The sequence below is a fragment of the Centroberyx affinis genome, unplaced genomic scaffold, assembly GCF_046629955.1.
Source record: "Centroberyx affinis isolate AG114_WGS23_722 - 3 ecotype Tasmania unplaced genomic scaffold, CSIRO-AGI_Caff_v1 ptg003327l_1, whole genome shotgun sequence".
NCBI lineage: Eukaryota > Metazoa > Chordata > Actinopteri > Beryciformes > Berycidae > Centroberyx > Centroberyx affinis.
This window is the reverse complement of record NW_027281328.1, coordinates 98,470-118,719: the sequence shown is the minus strand read 5'-3', so window position 1 is coordinate 118,719 and position 20,250 is coordinate 98,470. Positions and strand designations below refer to the sequence as shown.

The 20,250-nt window shown below is 45.5% G+C and overlaps 1 protein-coding gene across 4 annotated transcripts; it reads right to left on the bottom strand.

The window, feature by feature from the left end:
- Positions 1-4,508: 4,508 nt before the first annotated feature.
- Positions 4,509-18,778, bottom strand: fam49al (family with sequence similarity 49 member A, like). Of its 4 annotated transcripts, none has more exons than XM_071538688.1 (11): positions 18,440-18,778; positions 16,351-16,430; positions 11,961-12,082; positions 11,126-11,231; positions 8,583-8,719; positions 8,288-8,365; positions 7,812-7,928; positions 7,078-7,157; positions 6,567-6,693; positions 5,755-5,825; positions 4,509-5,216 (listed from the first exon to the last, which is right to left on the bottom strand). In XM_071538688.1, the coding sequence occupies exons 2-11, from the start codon at positions 16,418-16,420 to the stop codon at positions 5,153-5,155; spliced, it is 972 nt and encodes a 323-aa protein (XP_071394789.1). In that variant the 5' UTR covers positions 16,421-16,430; positions 18,440-18,778; the 3' UTR covers positions 4,509-5,152. The 4 variants fall into 4 exon arrangements, with proteins under 4 accessions (XP_071394789.1, XP_071394788.1, XP_071394787.1 ...); XM_071538687.1 differs by lacking the exon at positions 18,440-18,778 and adding an exon at positions 15,178-15,281 and having other exon boundaries at positions 16,351-16,383; XM_071538686.1 differs by lacking the exon at positions 16,351-16,430 and adding an exon at positions 15,178-15,257 and having other exon boundaries at positions 4,510-5,216; positions 18,426-18,778.
- Between the last annotated feature and the right edge of the window lie 1,472 nt (positions 18,779-20,250).

Below are 20,250 nucleotides of genomic sequence, written 5' to 3'. Positions count from 1 at the left end.
CAAAGCTCACTGAGAAAGAAAGCGGGTATATCACTACGCTAACATTGATAATGAGGATGTACCCAATTGTCCCTACTGCAGTAAGCCGTCTGGTTTTCAAGTGGTTGCATGCATGGCTCAGGTGTGTTTTGCATCGGCACATTTGCATTTGTTTGAATTCTGTGGAGCCGCGCTGGTGACCGCACACACACACACACACACACACACACACTCACACATGCATTCACAGTCTTGTATTTCTATACCACAAAAAACCTTCTATTAACTTCATTCTGTAATTCCTAACCCTAACCCAACTCTATCCCTAATGACACAAAATAACCCAACCCAAGTACAGCTAGTGAAAAAGTCCTCAGTCCTCACAAGTATAGTAACACAAGTACAATTACACACTCAGACACACAGAAATGCTGGTTGTCACAGTTGGCTATCATATTCACACAGTGCCGGTTGTGTGGAGCAGCGGTTGGTAACTGGCACTAGAGCTGATTTACATTACAGCCTGCTAGAACAATGTCTGCTGATACGGTGGATGTTTAAATAGGAGTGGTGTTTATCAGTTAGGTGTGTGGCCGGGGAGACAAAGACAGAGAAGGAGACTGTTTATAATTGTGTGTGCGTGTGTGTGTGGAGGGGGGGAGGGGGGGGGCTCAAACTTCTGTGAAAGGCGGGAGGGGCGGAGGCGAGTGGAGGGAAAAGCACTTTTGAATGAGTATCGCACCGCAGTTCGCCTGATAAGGTGTTCCCTCCTCGGGGCGGTTAACGGTTAATGGCTGATCCGTTTGGCCGAGCCCTGCGGCGGCGGGGCTTAGAGAGGGAAAGGCAAGCGGACCCAGCGGAGCGAGGAGGGAATTTGCAAAACATTCCAGGGGAACTTTTGGATTATCTGAGCGGCCTTCAACTGTTTGGAGGCGTCCCAACTGAAGGGAAAGTCCCCGCTCCTTGCGACATTGTCTTTCGATCACCTGCCTCTCAGACTTCATCAGAATTTGTTTTGAGCTGTTTTTGGTGCTTTCTGAGGAACAAGGAAGGGAGACAAATAAATGAGAGAGAGAGAGAGAGAGAGAGAGAGAGAGAGAGAGAGGGGGGAATAATGCAACTCTGAATTTGAATGCATGCCGTATAAGGGAAGTAGAGTGGGAAGTTGGTTCTTTATTTATTACACGACAGTTGGGGATTAAAGCCACACCAGATCCATGGACCGTTGGTACATATGAGACACACACACACACACACACACACAAAGATCCCCCCCCTTTCTTTTGAACAATGAGATATTTGCCAATTATCTTTACAATTTAACATCCAAATCAGCCTTGATTCAGGTGTGTCTGTGCCTTCCCCTCTCTCTATATAGGCTGTGGCAGTGTTACCCTATAAGATGGTACATGTGTGGCTGCCTGCTGCTCTCTTTTCCATATATAACTTCTCACACTCTCTCTTGTGTCCCCCTGCCCTACTTTACACCTTCCACCACTCACACACACACACACACTGTAAAACGCAGCCAGATGGACCTTACAGTAGAGCAGCCTCCCCAGTTATCTGTGAACCCCTTCAAGAGGTTTCATAACCGTTATACTTTGTATCTGGCTCGCAGCACACATATGGATTTGACTTGAGTAAAACATAATTGATCTTTAAGTGTTGTACCATTCTTCTTTAGTTAGGAAGAGAGATTAATTCCATCATCGAAGCAATATTTGATTTCACATTTCGGCCAGGTAATCAATAGGTCTTCTTGGGCTGGGGTGAAGCAAAAGATATTTTATTGTTTCATCTCTCTAAGACCAGAAAAAGAAGAATACTACTACTGAAAGTAGATTACTGGCTTATACTGTATGTATCTTAATTGGAGGGAGTGGTAGTCCCTCTGAATATGATCTTTTGCTGTCCCCTTGTGGTGAGATAGGCAACATGCTGCTGGACCAGACATGACGATGAGCAGTGTAGTATGAAAGGTTTCAGTCATAAGCCTAACTGACATGTACTGTCAAAGCCTTTGTGTGGCACTATTTTAAAGATGGATGACGGGGCCAGCTCCACTGACAGCACTGTGTGAAGCCTTGTTCAATTCAATCAAGTAGGTCTATAGTGTGTGAGACCAACTTCACCCATCTCAGTGGGGATGTTTTACTATGCAAACCACAAAGCAAATTAGGCAAAAAAAAACATACTATAGTTTTATCAATAGTACAATGTGTATGCATGTTTTACAGTACTTTAACAATACTTTGTGATTTCATCCATTTTAGTTTGATAATTGGGTTGAGGCGCACTGTGGGAAATGTTACTTCAGAGTTCAGAGGTCACAAGGTCAATTCAGCACTCATCTTCCAGGTTGCCAGCATTAAACAATGTCTGAATAACTGTTAATATACTAAAGCCTGTACTGTCGTATTTAATAATGGGTGGTGGTGGCCTAGAGGTTAGAGAAGCAGGTTTGCAGAAGGTCGCTGGTTTGAATCCCCGGACCGGCTGGGAGAGCATGAGTGGGGAAATTGAATAAGCAGCACTCTTCATTCTCTCAGAAACTACTGCCAGGGTGCTCTTGAGCAAGGCAGCTGCATCAGTTGAGTTGAACTGGACCGCTCCCAGGTGTGAATGAGTGCAGCAGTGTGAATGTGAAGCAGGGTGTTGCTGCAAAGATGACTTTCCCTGGATAAATTAAGGTTCAATTAAGGTTAAACTTATATTAGAGTTAAATTAAAGTATTAACGTAAGGTTAAATTGAAGTTAAATGAATTGTGTATTAAGGTTAAATAAGAATCTGTCACACTTTTGATATTACACATCTGCGTTAGTTACTGTGTTGACTGACTGCTAAGTGGCATGGGAGCCATTCACTGACACAGAACACCATCGGTTGAATGTAATAAATGACAAGTTTATTGTTGCACAAAATGTACAAAATAACAAGCAAATGGACAGCCCCTCCCCCCCAGTCCCTCCCCACCCTCTGGTTCATTCGCCATTATGAAGTTGGATTTCTGAAACCTATGACTACGGCAACTCCGATGGTCCAAGCCAAACGCATGGTAATTCTGAGAGACAACACATACCCAATTTCAGCGTCACTGAACAATTAAAAATGAATAAAAACACCTTATTTACACATCTTTGTCAGAACTTTTACAACATGCCATCTATATATTTATACAGAATATGCTTGTGCACATACCCCTGTATAGAAAATATATTATAAGATCAAATTAAGTTAGACTAAGGGCTATAGACATCCAAAGTACAGCACTTCTTTTTAATCTCCTTTGAATCTTTTTTTTTTTTTTGTAATTTTCATTTTTAATACCCACTTAATCAATGACTTAATTCTTTATCTGCCTCGTACTAAAAGAAAGAACTCTAGTTGACTGTATGCAGTTGTTTGTGTTTTTCCTCGAGGACCCAAGCTGGCCTTGTGGATGCCTGATGAGAAAAGCCTCACTTATTTACACTGGAACACTCTGATCTCTCCCTGCTGTGTGTGTGTGTGTGTGTGTGTGTGAGATATGTGTTTTTATTTTACTGCCTTTTGACCTCTGTCTGTGTGTGTGTGTGTGTGTGTGTGTGTGTGTGTGTGTGTGTGTGTGTGTGATTTCAAGGCCTGATATTTACTCTTAAGTGATGATCTTACAAGACTCCATCCCCCTCACCCCTGCCCCCCCCCGGGTCCCGGTCCCGGCTCGATGACGTAATTAAGAGCGTAAACCAATCAGCTTTGGCACTGGGTGAAGAAGTTAAGTGTGCTGTGGTTTTTCCCAGAATGCCTCTCTTCTTCTCTGGTTCCTCCCCTGTCTCTACACGCTCAGTAATTCTTCTATTTGCTTTCCCTCGCTCGCGCACTAATCCGAAATCACAAGGCAAAAGCAGATATGGGTGCGGACTACGCTCTCGCTATTTAAGATTTAACATGAGTTGCGACAAAAGGGATGAATGCAACTTTTCCTTTTCGTCTCCTATATTTGCCCTGCGTCAGTCGTAGCCAAATGATATCTTTAAACAAGCTATTACTGTGATGTCTAAACCACATTAGCACCAATGGAGAGAGAGAGAGTGAACGACGTTGTTCAAGTAAAGCCAAACTACTCACGAGATGTCATGTGCTGGAACATATACAGCGTCGAGGGCACACTATGAAGGACGGATGTTGTGCTGATGGGCGGGAAAAAACCCCACATATCCCAACGGATAAGGGGCGGGAGGGGCACGTGTGTGTGTGTGTGTGTGTGTGTGTGTGTGACGATGAGGAAGAGGCGTAAAATGGGAGGCATTCTAAAAAAGTCTACTGTGGCTTTAATCGCCTCCTCGCCTCCCGGTCCCCCCTTCGGCCGCACCGGAAGAAGGAAACGCCCCCCCCCCCCCCCCCCCGGTGGAAGCAAATCTCCGGAAGTGCATCCATCACATTGCTTTCGGGTTCACCTGCAGGGGGTTGAGATCGGTGCAGCCGGAGGAGAGGGAGAGAGAGGGAGAGAGAGAAAGAGAGAGAGAGAGATAGAGAGAGAGATACCAGGGCTCAGATCCCCCCCCCCAAAAAACTAGATGCCCCCGCCCCGCCGCGCCACTACGTCTACGACCTTGAGAACGAAAAATTTGCAGGCGAGGCTTCGTCCGGAGTCAGATTTTTTGTTCGACAGGTACTAAGTGGAGAGGAGACGGCGTCGTTTTCAAAGTGTGTGCAAAAATACTCGTCAGACTACCGCTGGAATATGAACCCTTTTTTGTTTTTTTGTTTTTTTTCTCTTTTATACATTTTCAGTTTACGTTTGTCTTCGATTCCGACCTTTTTAGATTTTGCAATATAAGCTTTCCTCTTAATTCTTTAATCCTACCTATTTTCATCTGGTGTTTGTGTTTGTTTTTAATATATATCTATATTTTCTTTTCCGGCTTCTTTTTTTTTTTTCTCTTCTTTTTTTTACTTTACAAAATGAGAGACAGAATGATGGACAGCTGACAATATATATAATTATTTTCCTCTTCTTATTTATCGTCAGGTTTTTTTTCGGAAACCTGGTGGATCATTTTGCTTCTTCAGTAGTTGTAAACAAACAGGTTATCAGCCATTGGCGTTTGTTTCCTCCTCCTCCTGCTCTTCTCCTCCTCCATGTGCACTCCTCCTCTCCTCCCTCTCTCTGCCGCTCTCCTCTCTTCCTCATTGCAGGAGGGCCCTGATTTGTTTGGAGGTGCTGTCATCGTTTAGATGCCGTGTCGTATACCTGGAGGAGGGGAAAGGAAGAGAGAGATCCTTTTAACTCAGAAATCTCTTAGAAACCTTGTGCTCGATTCTCTCCGTTTGTGGTTATATTTGGAATGGTGGAGTTCCCTGTTATATGCCATTCTGTGTATACTTGATATGCATGTCCTATTCTGAAATATTGAAAAATACATCTTCTCATACAAAGCACATCAATCCAAGAATCACTTGTCACTGTCAACAAAATCTCTTCTAGCTCTTACTCTTTCTCTACATTCTTTTTCTAGCACTTTGCTCTTACATGATTGTTTTCTGGTCACAGGTATATTGAAAGCTTTGACGTTTGCACCCCTTGTGTTTTTAGTTTTATTTATTTTTTGTAATTTCTGGTGATCTAAGAAGTTTATTCTACTGTTGCCCTCATTCTAAGACACTCTGGATAAGAGCATCAGCTAAATTCCTGTAAAACAAATCTATCTGTGAAGGTATGCGTATCCCTGCTTCTACTTCTGGTTGTTTCTGTATCTCTATCTCCGACACACACACACACACACACACACCTCAGTGCGTTGAGAAGTCCCTCCACACTGTTGGACGGTTGCTCTTTCAGCACCTTGATGCAGCCCTTCATCTGCCCGGCACAAAGACAACACACAGCGTTAGTGAAAGGTCAGCAGCCTCAGATCCCCTCGCCTCCTGCTGCTGCCGCTGCATCCAGGATCTCACACCCAAACACTGGCACCACAAAACACACACACACTCACACACACACATGCTCAAACACGCTAAGAAACTCGAACCCAAAAACACACATACTGGTAGACTGATATCAAAAGGTGGTCGGTTATTTCATGAATAATATTGTTGGTATGCGTGTGTCTGCATGCTCATGTGGTTATGTTAAGGTTAGACAGATATGGGGTTTTGAAGGCCCATATTGATGCTGATATTTTTAGGTTGTAGCTGATGATAGCCAATATTTTGAGCTTTAACATTCTCTTCAGTATCTTTAAATTTGACCATTTGTGTGCCAAAAATCCACAAAACTACAAGGATTCAGTATTTTCCATCGTGGGACACTAAAACTCTCCATTGAAAGTCATACTAATGAAATGCAGAGTGAGGCAGGGTTCAAATCAGATTTTACAGACTGACACAACTGAAGCTGTTAAGTGAAATCTTCCCACACCACACTGGAATGATTTCTTGTAGGCCACAAGAAGTAAAAATAATAACAAAAGCATATCCATGCATACTAGTGTGGAATCTCATCAAAATGTCATATTAGACCCAATCAGACTAATGGTTCCCTATTGACAGGCCGATAAATCAGCAAACCGATGTGTAACCCTAGTTTGTATGTGGTACTTACGTCAATTTTGGAGGTCTTGGCAAAGGCCCCGACAGGGTGAACATGGTCATAGAGAATGATGACGCCCACCATCACCCTCATACAGAACAGCATGGTGTCTGTGTTGGTGAACCGACAGCGGTACTCCCTGGGGCAGAGAATAATGGGTTAAAATAAGACCAGAACCAGTGGAGGACGGGGGAGTAGAGAAGGAGAAGAGCATCGTTAACTGACTGTGCAGCCGTTTGAAGCACTTTGCCGATAATGGCTTCGTTATTCACATGAAGACAACTAGCAAAAGAAAAAAAGACTAGTTGAAAGCTTTAAAGTTGCCATGAAGGTCGGGGGCCCACTCTCTTTATTCACTCTATGATTCTCATTAGAGGGTCTCAAATGTGAAAAGGCCTCCTTTGTCTTCACTTGTTAATTAGAAGTTAGGCTTCTGACCTTCAGAGAGAAGAGAAGGGGAAGGGAGAGAGGGAGGAAAGAAGGATGAAGAGAATAAAAAAAAGAAAGGAAGCAAGGTACTCACGGAGTCTCCAGCATGACACGGCAGACACAGGCCATGGTGCTCAGACAGTCTGTGGTGTCCTCGATGGGCAAGGTCTTATTCTAGGGGAAAATAAGGGATCAATACAGTTATAATACCTGTATAAGAGTGGCATGACTTCTGTCTTCATGCATGCTCTAATGAAGGCCAAAATGAACTGGTGAAAGTTTTTGGTTTGGCACCAACAAAGAAACATTGGGAAGGGGCATCCGTTCAGACATCAACATCAAGACAGATCTAGTTTGTGTGTATGCAAGAGTGTGTGTGTACTGGTTGATTAAAGAGCATTTTAACCAGAAGGTGGAGACAAAGTACATCTGCAGGGTTAAGTAACCGCATACTGAGGGATAAGCGAGTTTGCTAAAAGGCAATCACGGTCAGGACGTCCTCTGAATTTTGTATGAATCTGAAAAGTATTCCTTAAATGTCTGTTCCATCGAGATGAGCTGAAGTGTAAAGTCAGAGAGAGACTGCTGCCTCTTCATTAAAATGATGCTTTGGCAGCGAGGGAAAGGAGAAGGGGCAAGTTCTCACGAAAGGGCTTCTGAAGTCCAGAGACAGGTAGAGCACAGGGGCATCGAATCACTAAACTCTCAGTCTAGATCCTAATATCATTTGCCAAAAATCCTCCACATCAAATTTGGACTCACTTAGGCTGAGGTATGCAAAGTGCCCACCCAGCTGATGCATTTGAAACAGGAGAATGGGAATCATACCTCTGAAACAAACTTGGTGGTGGCGTTACTCAGAGTCTTCAGCATGGGCGTTGCTTCGGCGTAGAACAGGGACATCCGATTGGCCATCTCGTTGTTAACCTCGTTCTCAGCCTCCAGCTGCGTGCCAACACAATTTGACTCCATCATTAGCAGAGAGCGTGGCTATCGTATCTTGATATAACATGAATCATTCATGGCATGCAGTTGTGAAATAATCATATAATCCAGTTGGTAAGATGAGAATGTAATGGTGACGGCGAGCCTGGCTCTAATTTGTGTAACGGCACAGAGGATGAAATATTGATTGTACATCTCTTTGTGTTGTTAGGAAGAAAGGAACACCTCTTCTTCAGTCATTAATGATTAAAGAAGGGAAGTGAAGTCTGTGCTCGTTTGGAAGAACATCTGATCATGTGCGCACAACAGCGTCAGCCAGTTCATGCCACCATAGGCAACCTGGACTGACAAGGCCTCACCTGCTGGTTGTTCAGCCTGTTCCTGCTTATAGTCCTCCTGTAGTAGCTGAAGTCATTCTGAATGGCTGGATTTGTCATCTGCATGGAGAAACCAGAGAGAAACAGGGGTGATTAATTGGTAAAAAAAAAATACATGCACAAGGCTGGAAAATATTGACTTTTCAATGTAGTCAAAGTCAGTCTCTAAGGGTTGTAAGTGAGAACTAGAACAAAGATGAAAACCAATAAACTACATATAGTCCTTGAGAGGCCTTTTAACTGCCCTTCCCACCCCTCGCCTCCTCCTCCCTCTCACCTTTAGCTCGTCGAAGCTGAGCGTGAAATGGAGGATCTCAGCGAACTGTTTGGCCAGGGCCTGCTCCCTCTCCAGGTGCTGCATGGGAGCGTACGGCGGGCTCGTCAGCGCCTCCAACAGGCTGCGCAGGGCGTTCTCTACATGCACACAAACACACGCACGCACTCACACGTTAGTTTCCACCCCTCCAAAATATGTCTTAATTCTGGCATCAATCAAAAGCCTCTTTCATGTGTCCAGCTTGTAAAAGATGCAGCAGCTACGGATTTTAACTGGTACAAACAGACGAAATCACATCACTCCCTTTCTGTCATCTCTTCACTGGATACCTGTTGGGCTTAGAATTCAACCTAAGGTTTTGCGCATTACTTTTACAGCACAGTGAAGTCTGGCCCTGAGCTATATCACAGACCTTTGAATCCCCCATGAGCCAGGGATTCAAAGGTCTGCCTGAGGTCTTCAGGCCCTTTAGGCTGTTCAAAAGTTTAGATTTAACAATTAGGGTGACCAGGGGTTTTGCCATCAGTGCTCTTAGGCTTTGGAACAACATGCCTGTGGCGCTCAGACTAGCACTAGTATCATCAAGTTTTTCTAGGCTTAAATTGCATTGATTTCACTATTGTATTCCTATTGTATGCCTTCTTATTTTTACTTGATTTAATTCAATTTATGAGCATGAGGTTTGTTTTTAATTGATTGTTAAAGCACTTTGTAAAGTCAGATACAAATTTTGACATACAAATCACGACAGCATTGGGCCTAGAGAATGATTTTGACCTTCTGGAAGGTTTTGCAGCATTCATTTTACCCTTCATGACCTCGGATATTAACTATGAATTTCATACAAGACAGACAAAATAAACATACAACAGATATATAACTGGTACTCTATAGATGCCATTACTAGCTGTGACCACCACAGTTGATCAGAGAGCCTGAGGATCAGCTACTGTATCAGTGACCATCCACATCCCCTGTGTCACGTATGCTATTGAACCAAGTCTCTCGCTGCCTTGCTGCCTCTAACAAATTAGTCACTGAGCCCGGACCACAGAGGCTGTACGTAGTAGTAATGCCTCAGCAGCGAAGTCTCTCGAGGACCCATCCCTTCCTCCGCATTAAAAATGCATCAGGGCCTTCTATAAATACAGCACTGATGTGTTTCATGTAAAGGGCCTGGGCAGAAACCCCACTCTCCACTCTCCCTCCTGCTGGGAATGTAGAGCTATGGCTGCCAGAGCGGACGGTCCCTATCCAAATCTAGCGTTCCTGAGGGCATACCGACAGATTGGACGGTCAAAGCTTGGAGCGTGTGAATATCCGAGTCCCCCCTCGATCACGTAAATCTATCAGAAACATCTAGATCTGTGTCTTTCTATGACATCTATTTCTATGATTAACAGAGCAGGGGATCTTTAGTGCGTGGGGAGAGGAGAGGAGGGGATGTGCTAGTTTGCAGCCTCTCCTAGTCGCTGACGCATAGACCTCTACTGTGATTTGATCCCTCTCTCTCCATGAGGGAGGAGGTTAGGCGATGTCGACAGGAGCCTGCCTCACAGATCGCTGATACATTAGCACAGATACATTATCATTCATCATTAGTCAGCCCTCGTACTATGCTAAGCTGGGAGGACGCAGTAGATCTCCATGAAATCTAAGTATTATTGGGAGGCTGTGCAGAGGCGGCGGCCATACTCTATTCCTCCCTCTCTCTCTCTCTCTCTCTCTGTCTCTCTGTCTCTCTCTCCGCTTGACGACCATGTACCACTGTTTCCGTAGCAACGGCTGCCTGGCTGCTAGGTCAGGATGCTGCAGGGATGGCTGAGAGGAGGACAGCTTTGTGTGTGTGTGTGTGTGTGTGTTAAGGAATGCTGCCTGACTGAAACTGTATGTAAAATGACCACGGTGACCATAGATAGAAACATGAGTGGAGGTAAGGGTACAAGAGTGGGTTCTCATCATTGCCGCTAATGTTAAGAAGCCCATTTTCCATCACCTCTGTCAGTCTGTCATCACTTTTGAGTTTCAATGAAAGGTAGCCTATAATACAAAAGTGTTGTCGTTGAAATATCTTTCTGTTTCTGTTGTCAGTCAACTGCAGGACCATTAGTGACTTGAATCAGGGCCACAAAACATGAACAGGTCAGGAATTATGTTACATAGTCCTCGAATCAAAAAAGACAACACAATAAGCTAACATTAGTGTCCGATAATCTGAGAGTCCAATTTTGAAAATGCCAAAGTTACTGCACACCTTTCTGCACTACAAATACTACAAACAGCCTGGGAAAATATATTGTTTCATAACAACATGTGACCTTTCATTAGCCACAGTTAATATTTGCGGTGTAAAACGAGAGGATTATAACAGTCATGTGTTTGTTTTTCAAAATTAACAACAAGACAAGCTGTCATATTGTTTGTCGGAAACAGTTATTACAGAAAGAGACAGAGAAGGTGAATTTAACATTGGCGTTAACGCTGAGGACTTCCAATATGGCCGCTAAACGGTATGCTGTATCATCTACTGTAGCCATGCTCACCCAGTCGGAGGGAGAACTCGTAGAAGCGTTTCAGCTTGGCCACCAGGGGGCAGACTGCGTTCCAGGCCTTCTCCTGCAGAGCCAGGTCACCTGGGTTCTGGATGGCCTGCAGGCAAGAAGACAGACAGGCAGGCAGATGCACAGATGTTACTTTCCAAAAGTCACTTCCGAAACTCCCCCTCCCTTCTATCCTTCCTTTCTCAAGGCAATATTTCACTTTGGTAGAACATTTTCACTTTTGAGCGCACGTACTGTAGGGGCGTCAAATGAATGTCGTTTGCCACCATCACCCGCTTATATCGACTACATTTCTGTTGAGAAGTTGTGTAATGTCTGGTGACTGACGGATGAAGCTGCCAGAGTGTCTATTCAAAAGGAAAACTTCCACGTCCTTAAGGTTAAGAAGCAAGGAAAGGAGACTATTCAGCAGTATTTGTTAAAAAGTAGAGCAAAGCCACCAGCTAAGCCATCAGCAGCAATTGTTCATACTACAGAGGTAAACTGAGGCGCTGGTTCGTGGTAAAATGCAGGTAAGGAAAAGCTTTGAATGAGTCCTGCCTGCCTATTTATGCCTCTACTAAAACAGTGAGGCTAATGTAGCTCTGGAACACCAAAAACGACATATTGCACAAACTGTTTGTTTAAAGTAATGCTTTCACACGTCTCTCTTTGCCTATATTTAGTTTTCATTGCACGGTAAAGAATGTCAGAATTTCACCCTGGCGGGGCATGTGAGTCACACATGAGTGTTATTCGCCACGCTATGCAGCGCCAGCAGCCGCAGTGTATTGATGTGAAACACTTATTGACTGGTTAATGCACGCATCCTGCTCACTTCTCGTATCTCCTGGCCCGCGCCATTATAGGACTGCAGCTCGGCTAGTATCCCATGAGCCTCCTCCAGCACGGCGCTGACCTGGTTCCACACTGCCGTCTCCGCCTCCGTGGGCTGGGCATCTGCGGGGATGGGAGAGAGGGAGGCAGGGAGATAGGGTGTGTGGATGGGAAAGGAAAGGGAGTGGAGGGGAGGGAGGTTGAGAGGGATGGAGATGATGTTGACGGCAGGGAGAGGGGAGAGTAGAGATAAAGAGAGAGAGAGAGTGCCAGGGGAAGAGAGAAAGAGGTTAGCGAGGGAGAGAGAACGAGGGATGAAAGGAAGTCAAGTGACACCCTAAACGGCCAGATAAAAACCTGAGATATGTAGCCAGTCTAACCGATTACTTGAGTGAGGCATCTCAATTCAAAACTACTGTATATTTCATTGAAGTTAGTTGCTATCGTTGAGGCTATGCAGCCATACACATCTGAGGTCAAGATCTGGCCGATGAACTATAGATCACATTTATAGATTAGTCAGAGAATTCAATCAATTCAATCAGAGACTTATATCAGTGGATTATAAAGCCACAAGTCACGCTCTGTCACATGTTGAGGTTTGATTAAGGAGTGTAGTCGCCAGATAAGAGCTAGTGTGTGATCCAGGAAGAAGATAAGTCAGTTTCACTTCAGGGAGGCATTTAGATTAGTTTGTTATGAATGATAGTTGAACATTTAGCAGGGTTTCAAGTCTTAAAGGTGTCAGAATTGCACCACTTGGACAGTGTCTCTGACTCGTGAACCGTAGTCGCTACGAAGGTTCATTCTGCAGAGATTTATACAGGGTTGGATAGGCGTAATTATGCCATCAGACTGATGTAATAGTCTTATCCATCTTGTTTCCCACCTTCTGTCACACTTTCACTCTCCAGTTTTATGAATGGTTAGAGAGAGATTTTCTTTTTTTTTGTCCTTGAGGATTAATTGTGAGATCTGTTAAACGAACAAGCAGCAGGGAGGACAACCTCCGGGCATGCTCTCTCTCTCTCACACACACACACACACACACACACGCACTTACACACACACTGTACACTCACTGTTTTGCCGCAGGGAACCTCCCAGTCGCATTTTTGCTTTGTTTGCCCACGTGGCGTACAAGAGGGATTAAGTGTTTGAAGGACACAATTTAGGATTTGTCCTCTTGAGTCATCATTGTTTTGTTTTGTTTTTCTTTTCTCTGTGTGTGTGTGTCTTTGAGCTATCTATCCCAATGCGTGACTCAGGTATAAAGTGGGAGTGGGAGTGAGTTTAGGTAAGCTCTCTTCATGTGGTAGCACCACTGATTAGTTTTGCACCCCGAGGCATCGCCTCCCTGTAGTGAAATAGTAATCATGGGATATTTTCTATCCTACACACACACTGGCAACCATGACTCGCACAACAAGCATTACTATTATACTAACAACTTTTCACTGATGTGGTCCAGTGTTCCTCAACTACACAAAGATTTGGGGTTTTTTGTCCATTGTACAATGGAACTGTAGTATTCATTAGGATGGTTTTAGGATTCTGTACCTATGGGGTATTGATCTGATATCAGGACTACTTTGATTAGTCACAAGAGGATATGATTTTTACTTGAAAGGTTGGACATGGTGGGCTCATTAATCTTAGCTTCATATCCTATATTCATATTCACAGATGATTTTAATCGAAACATTACATCATTGCAGCCTGCGGTCAGAAGTGACCCACGTTTTATTTGTGGTCAGTTTTGCTCATGATCATTCAGTCTTCAGCGAGGTACGATGATTGACTTCCGACCATAAATAGTTCCATCGGAACTTTATATTGAGTTTAGACCAAACTTTTCAGCTATGTGACAGAGGTGACTATGTCTCTGGGTTGAGGAGGAGAGCTCGCAGATGGCATTGGGTGGGTTGAGGTGGGGGTGGGGGGTGCGGGGGGGTGCTGTCTAAGGCTGTCACGCCTGAGTCTGACTCATTCCGGCTCCGTTTGAAGTAAAGTGAATCATAGGCATAATAAATGAAGGGGCAATTCAACCTATTTGACAGCCACCGTCTCTTGCCAGCAGCGAGCTCTCCCACTCCCATCGTAACACGCAGTCAGTGAAAGAGGAGGAAGCCAGCTGTTCAGGGGAAAGGGGTTGAGGAAGGGCAGAAGATGTTGGAATACACTGCAACATATCTCATCATCTTAACGAGCCATTTAGTCTCGTAATCAGTCTTAAAATGTCACTTTTTTTTTCAAAACAAGTGGAAAACACAGAGCCAGTCAGGAGAGATAATCCTGTTGGTTTCCAGTGCAGTTTCACTTCTTCCATGAAATTTCACGAAAAACAAGTTCCGGCATCTTGAAACAAGGTAGAGTAATAAGGCAGATCACTCCACTAGTATCAAGAAAATGACGCTAATTCTTGAAACAAATTGATTTGCATTGGAAACAAGAGAAATTACCCCCCCCCCCCCCCCCCCCATCGCAGAATCGTTCCCTTTCACTAGATTTTAAGACTTAATATGGGATTAAACAACTTGTTAAGATGGATATGTTTTTGCAGTGCATGCAGTTTGGTTAAAATTCACTGACTGGGAAGATGAAAATAGGGGGAATAGAGGAGGCTATATTTAACAGCCTCTACCTTTCACAGCCTCTTTCTCTCTATCTCTCTCTCACACACACACACTCACACACACACGGTTACTGTAATGCACACACTCACAGATTGGTCAGACATTGTAGCTCACACAATAGGACAGTGCGGAGCGAAGATGGGAAGGTGGACGGATGACGATAGACTTTTTTTGTAAGCCATCGTTATCCCCAAGCAACAGAAGCCCACAAAGGACTGGCATTCAGTGTTATTCCTCTGATATTTTTGTTGTTTGGAAATTGAGATCAAAGCATTATTGTTGTCATTTTGCTTCTGCGTCGCCGTGCTATTGTGTGACCGTCTAGGAAGATGTGGAGCGTGTGAGTAAGACCCTTTCAAAACCAGCTGAACGACTCTCAAATGCCAGTCCCTCGAGCGGAAATCAAAAGAAAAGATAAAGGAAAGAGAGAGAGAGAGAGGAAGGAGCTTTGGAGGAAAAGGGTAAATAAGGACGTAAAGATGACACAATGGTAAGCTAAGATTGATGGGATGGAGAGAACGAAAAGCGGAGGCAAAATAGAGAAAGGGAGAACTCAAAAAAATAAGAAGCGGATGGTCTCACGTTCAAAGTCAAGGAAAACTATTGGGCCATGCTCAAGTTCGGCGCAAGCCAGCACTTTCAGGAGGTTTCCCATGAGCCCCCTGGAACAGAGAGAGGGGAGAAGTCTGTGGGTGATGAGGGGATGGGTGTCGGGGTCGTGTGTGTGTGTGTGAGCTGTGTGTGTGTGTGTGTGTGAGGGTTGAAGGTGTCAGGGTGGGGGATCGGATGAGACGGGGTTGTTGGAATGGCATGGTGGAAGTATGGTGTCCTGGGTGAAGCATGGCAACATGGACACAGACCTTCTTTAATCCCACTCTTGTTATTTAGAACTTTATTTAAATGAACAGAAAAAAAGCCCTAGAATCTTGTAAAAGATTCAAAAATAAAATGATATTCGGGATGCACACGGTGGCACTGGTGGCAGCCATCCTGAAGTTCAAAGGTCACACGAATGTGCTTGAAAAGTAAAAGATGAGGGATGTAGAGGAGGATAAACCCATTTATATTCAGTTTAGCCACTTTTTCTTTTTGTTTAAAAAAATCAAAGGAAGTAGTAAAAAACTGATAATCCATACAAATCACACAAGGTTTGCCTTCTATGATTTGTATGTTTTATGATACCTATAAGCTTAATAGTATGAAAGTACTTACAGGATTCATAGTAGATTTCTGTAATCTCACTTATATAGGTGGTTTAAAAGTGGCTCTGCTATGAAAGTGGACACTTGCATATAGAACATAGCCTGATATATGAAAGGCAGAACACAAATCTTGTTATATTCTTGCAAAGCTTTTCCATGTGGGAAGTTATATGAGGACGGGGTCGTTTAAGGGGCAAAAGCATGAATTAATGCTTCTGATTTTGGTTTATTGTGGTGGTTGTTTGCCTGGTGATTACTTACCCACCTTTCTATTTATACCATCACTGGGTAGGATTCCCCTTTGAATTTGAGCCTCAGAGAGCAGTGAGAGTGGGACTAGAGAGTGTCTGACAGTGACAAACCACACCCACAACAACACTCCCTCACACCATCAACAACTTAACAACTCGCATCCAAACACACCTCCCCCGGCCCCACCCCCGACCTCCCACCGAGCACCCCTGCTTCACACTTGTGTACACACACATTTCAGACACACACACACACACACACACACACACACGCATGTGCGCACACCCCGGCGCTCACTTACTTTCAAAGTCCAGGAAAAAATGTGGACAGTTCTCTAAATCCTTGCCAAGGACCTTAATGAGGTTCCCCATGGCTGGCAACCTGGACGGGAGGAAACAACAAAATGCATACAGTACGCAGAACCTGGCAACCCGGATGAAAATACACAACATGCACATGGAGAACACAGCAGGCCACCGTAGGTTTTTTTTTTTCTTTTTACCCATCTGCACTTCTCTAATTATCCCCTCTTCCTTTCCTCCTCCATCCTCTCATCTCTCGCTACAGAGCAATACATCCAGAGTCAAAGTCAGACATTCCAATCATAAATGACTGACGCTGATCATAGTTTGTGTCCGATCTACAGTGTATGCTACATTTGATTAGGGGGGGGCATAAATCCAGTAGTGAGTCACTTAGCTTGCTCATTGGGAGTCACTGTAGAGCAGAGTAGTGGTTTTAATCCATTTACATTACTATAGTAACCTAATAAAAGCCTGCTATGCACGAGGTACTCTCTCCTAATGCTCCTCATGTACAGCTGTCTATAGATACTTTATGACAGCAGGCAGGCTCTTTCTATTCCATGCCCAAAGGCTAGAACGGTCAGACTTTGTGAAACCAACAAGGCAAGCTTCATCAGATCATAGTTCAGAGAGGATTCAGGTCTCCGTGCCTTTATGCTCAAATAGAGAAGAACTGCATTGAATCAAACAGGCCAGACAATGCGATATGAGTCATATGTGTTGCAGATATAATTCAAGTCAGCCCGTGACTGTGATCTTTGGTTTCAAAGGAGGAGGAGAGGAGAGAGCGGCCACATGCGGAATTGCGCGTTTCTGCGTTTAAAAAAAAACACACAATAAACACTGAAAGCAGAAGATTCCGTAAGGCAGAAATGCAACTGAGTGTCAGCTGTCTGAGTAAAGGACGCCTCCCTCCTTATATCCTCCGCCCCGACACGATCACACAGGGACTTTGAGAGCAGAAGGTAAGCAGCTGCCAAGTTTCACTTCCTCCGCCACATCCTTTACGTTGATCTAGCGCACAGCGGAGGCCTATCAGTCCCCCCCCTCCCCTCCCCCCCCTGCAAGAGCGATTTACGGCCGGCATTAGCATGTTTACGAGATGCCGCCTTTGGAAAAAAAAAAAAAAAAAAAAACAGCTCAGGCTTTTTCACTGTTACTCAGCAAGAACAGGTGTTGCAATGCAGCACCGAGGTCCAGATAGAGAGGGGGGGGGAGAGGGAAGATGGCAGAAGGGATAGAGTTGCACCGCTCAGTCGCCGAGATCGCTAGCTGACATTTCCTGAAGTAGCTGTTTCACTTTCAGATGAGCTCTATATCTACTGTACTCAATCTATTCTCTATCTGCATAATCTGTTTCGTCTTGTTGGGCTGAATCAAAAGCACTGGGAGAGAGAGAGAGAGAGAGAGAGAGCTGCATGCTGAGTCACTGCTGTAACCCAAGAGCATCGGTCCAAATGGTGTAAAAAAGCACACCGTCTCCCCCTGACTTTTAGACCACCTGGTCCAGGATGCGGGCTGAAGCGACGCTATGAATATATGAATAACATAATTCAGATCTTCAGCCCCCGACAAGGTGATTGCAAAGGCGAAGTCACGCTGAGGCTCGGGATCGGAGTCTCTCGGATGAGGCAATGAAAGCTTTCTGACACGTGAATAGGTGAGCGTGTTAAGAGGGAGCCTGCGCGTCGGCTAGGCACGCACACACACACACACACACACACACAAACACACAACTCTGGAGCAGCATGTGGTCCATCCCGGGAGCAGTGCTCGGCTGATGGTTGCCAGGATACGGTTGGCCTGGTAATATCGTCTGCTCGTCTCAGCAGAGGATGTGGAAAAAGCATCCAGCGCTTACACACACATTCACACACACACACACACACATACACACACAAATAAACACACTGGGCCAGGTGCCTACAACAATGATCTGATGCAACCATTTCTACTATTTGAAATGCTTGCATACCGATCAGTGTTTGAAATCATCGCGGAGCACGAGCTGTACCACTGGGTGAGCATTCAGCCAACGCTAAAACCAGGAAACTACCCAGACGGAATTCACCTCTCTCTTCTTACCCCGATTTCCTGCGAGTGCGAAGCCTCTTCCCTTTGTCGTTTGCCCCGGGTTTCTCCTCCCTCGTCCCCCTCTTCCTCCCGTTCCTCCTCTCTGCTCTGTGTAGTCGTGCAGCCTCGCGGTGCTGGTGAGTTAATCCCGGGTTGGCCCAGTTCAGAGCGCTAACTGGAGTCCCAGGGTAGCACTGGTTGCCACTCTCTCTCTTCCCTTCTTAGTGACTCTGATGCAAAGTTCTGCTCTCACTCTCTCTCTCTCTCTCTCTTGCCTTCTCTCTGTCTGTCTCTCTCTCTCACGCTCTCTGTCTCTTGCCCTACCTCTGTCCTCTTCAGTTCACACTTCTCTTTTTCCGCCTATCTATTTAAAGCCATGTGCTTTTCTCTATTCTGTGTGGTCTGTGTGGTGGATGTGCTGCTCTCTTTTCTTTTTCTTTTTTTTTCACCCGGATGCTTTGTTTGTCTGAGGCAGAGGGCACAGGGTGTGGGGGCGTTGTCAGTCGGTTGCATGAGCCACAGTATACTGCATGTCAGTTACATTTCTGCCTTTTTCCACCGGCTTCGTTGCCCCAGTGTGCGTCTGTATCTCTTCACAGACGCCGGGGCAAAACTCCTTCTCTCTTTCTCTCTCTCTCTCTCTCTCTTTCCGTGTCTGACGTCAGAGCGGGTTCCTCAAAAATATCCCCCGCAGCCCTCCTCTCCGCCTCACTTCTCTATTTCACCACTCAGCAGCACTCTCCCGGCTCCTGCGGCCCTTGTCTTGTCAGAGCGCGTCTCTGTCACGGCGCCATTCAGTTTCACCGGTGGGCCCTTAGGTGCAAACGAAATCTAAGTGCCAGAACGGTGGCGGCGATCGGCGATACGCATTTCACGGCGTCCCGGTGCGTGGCGTAGAAAGAGTTTCGATTCGCCACGTATTTGGAGGTGAAGACGGGCATTCTGTGAATTAGGAAGTGTGTTTTGATGGTGGCCACTGGTGGCAGTTTCTCTTACACGCAAACACACACACGCACACACAATATTTGCATCAGTGCCCTTGGAGAGTCAGTCGGCGTGAAAGTGGAGCAAAGTGCCTCTCTTACACAACTGGGGCCTACGCACAGCACACAGCTCTCATCTGTAGTCCGGCAAGAGAGAGAGAGAGAGAGAGAGGGCGAGTGGAGGGGCTCCTTCAGCCTCAATAGAGACACAACTCGGCTCTCACGCGGCGGCTGAAAAGCAAAGCCGGCGGAGACTGGAAGCCAAGCAGCAAAAGCGAAGACATCACCCCCCCCCCCCCACCACCACCACCCTCCAGACCACCATGAGAGGCCAGACTGTTCGCACTGAAAGATTCCTCCTGTTCCTTCATTAAGCGTGGACCTGCTGGACCGCAGCGACAGCAACGTTGAGTTTAACGCCTTTAACTCGCCAATAAAAGCATCTGAAAACTCTCCTTTCTCCGCTCTGTGTGTCTCTTTCTCTCTGCCTCCGACTACTGTGATCTCTCTCTCTCTCTCTCTCTCTCTCTCTCTCTCTCTCTCTCGACACTCGAGCTGGGTACCCAGTGGCCTGTGAATCTAACCCATTCAGCAGCTGTACTGTATAGGAAGGATGCTGCGACTGCACTCTCCCTCCTGCCTCTCCCCTCTCTCATCTCTCTACCCATCACCGCCCCCCCCCCCCCCCCCCCCCCCCTCAGACTTGCCCATATGGCACTGCTTCTCCACCGTCTCTTTTTTTTTTTGTTTCAGCTGTTGTGTTATCTATTTCCCCCCCCCCCCCCCCCTTTTCCTCGCCCCTCATTTTTCATTCCTACCTTTGCTTGCGTTTATCCCTCT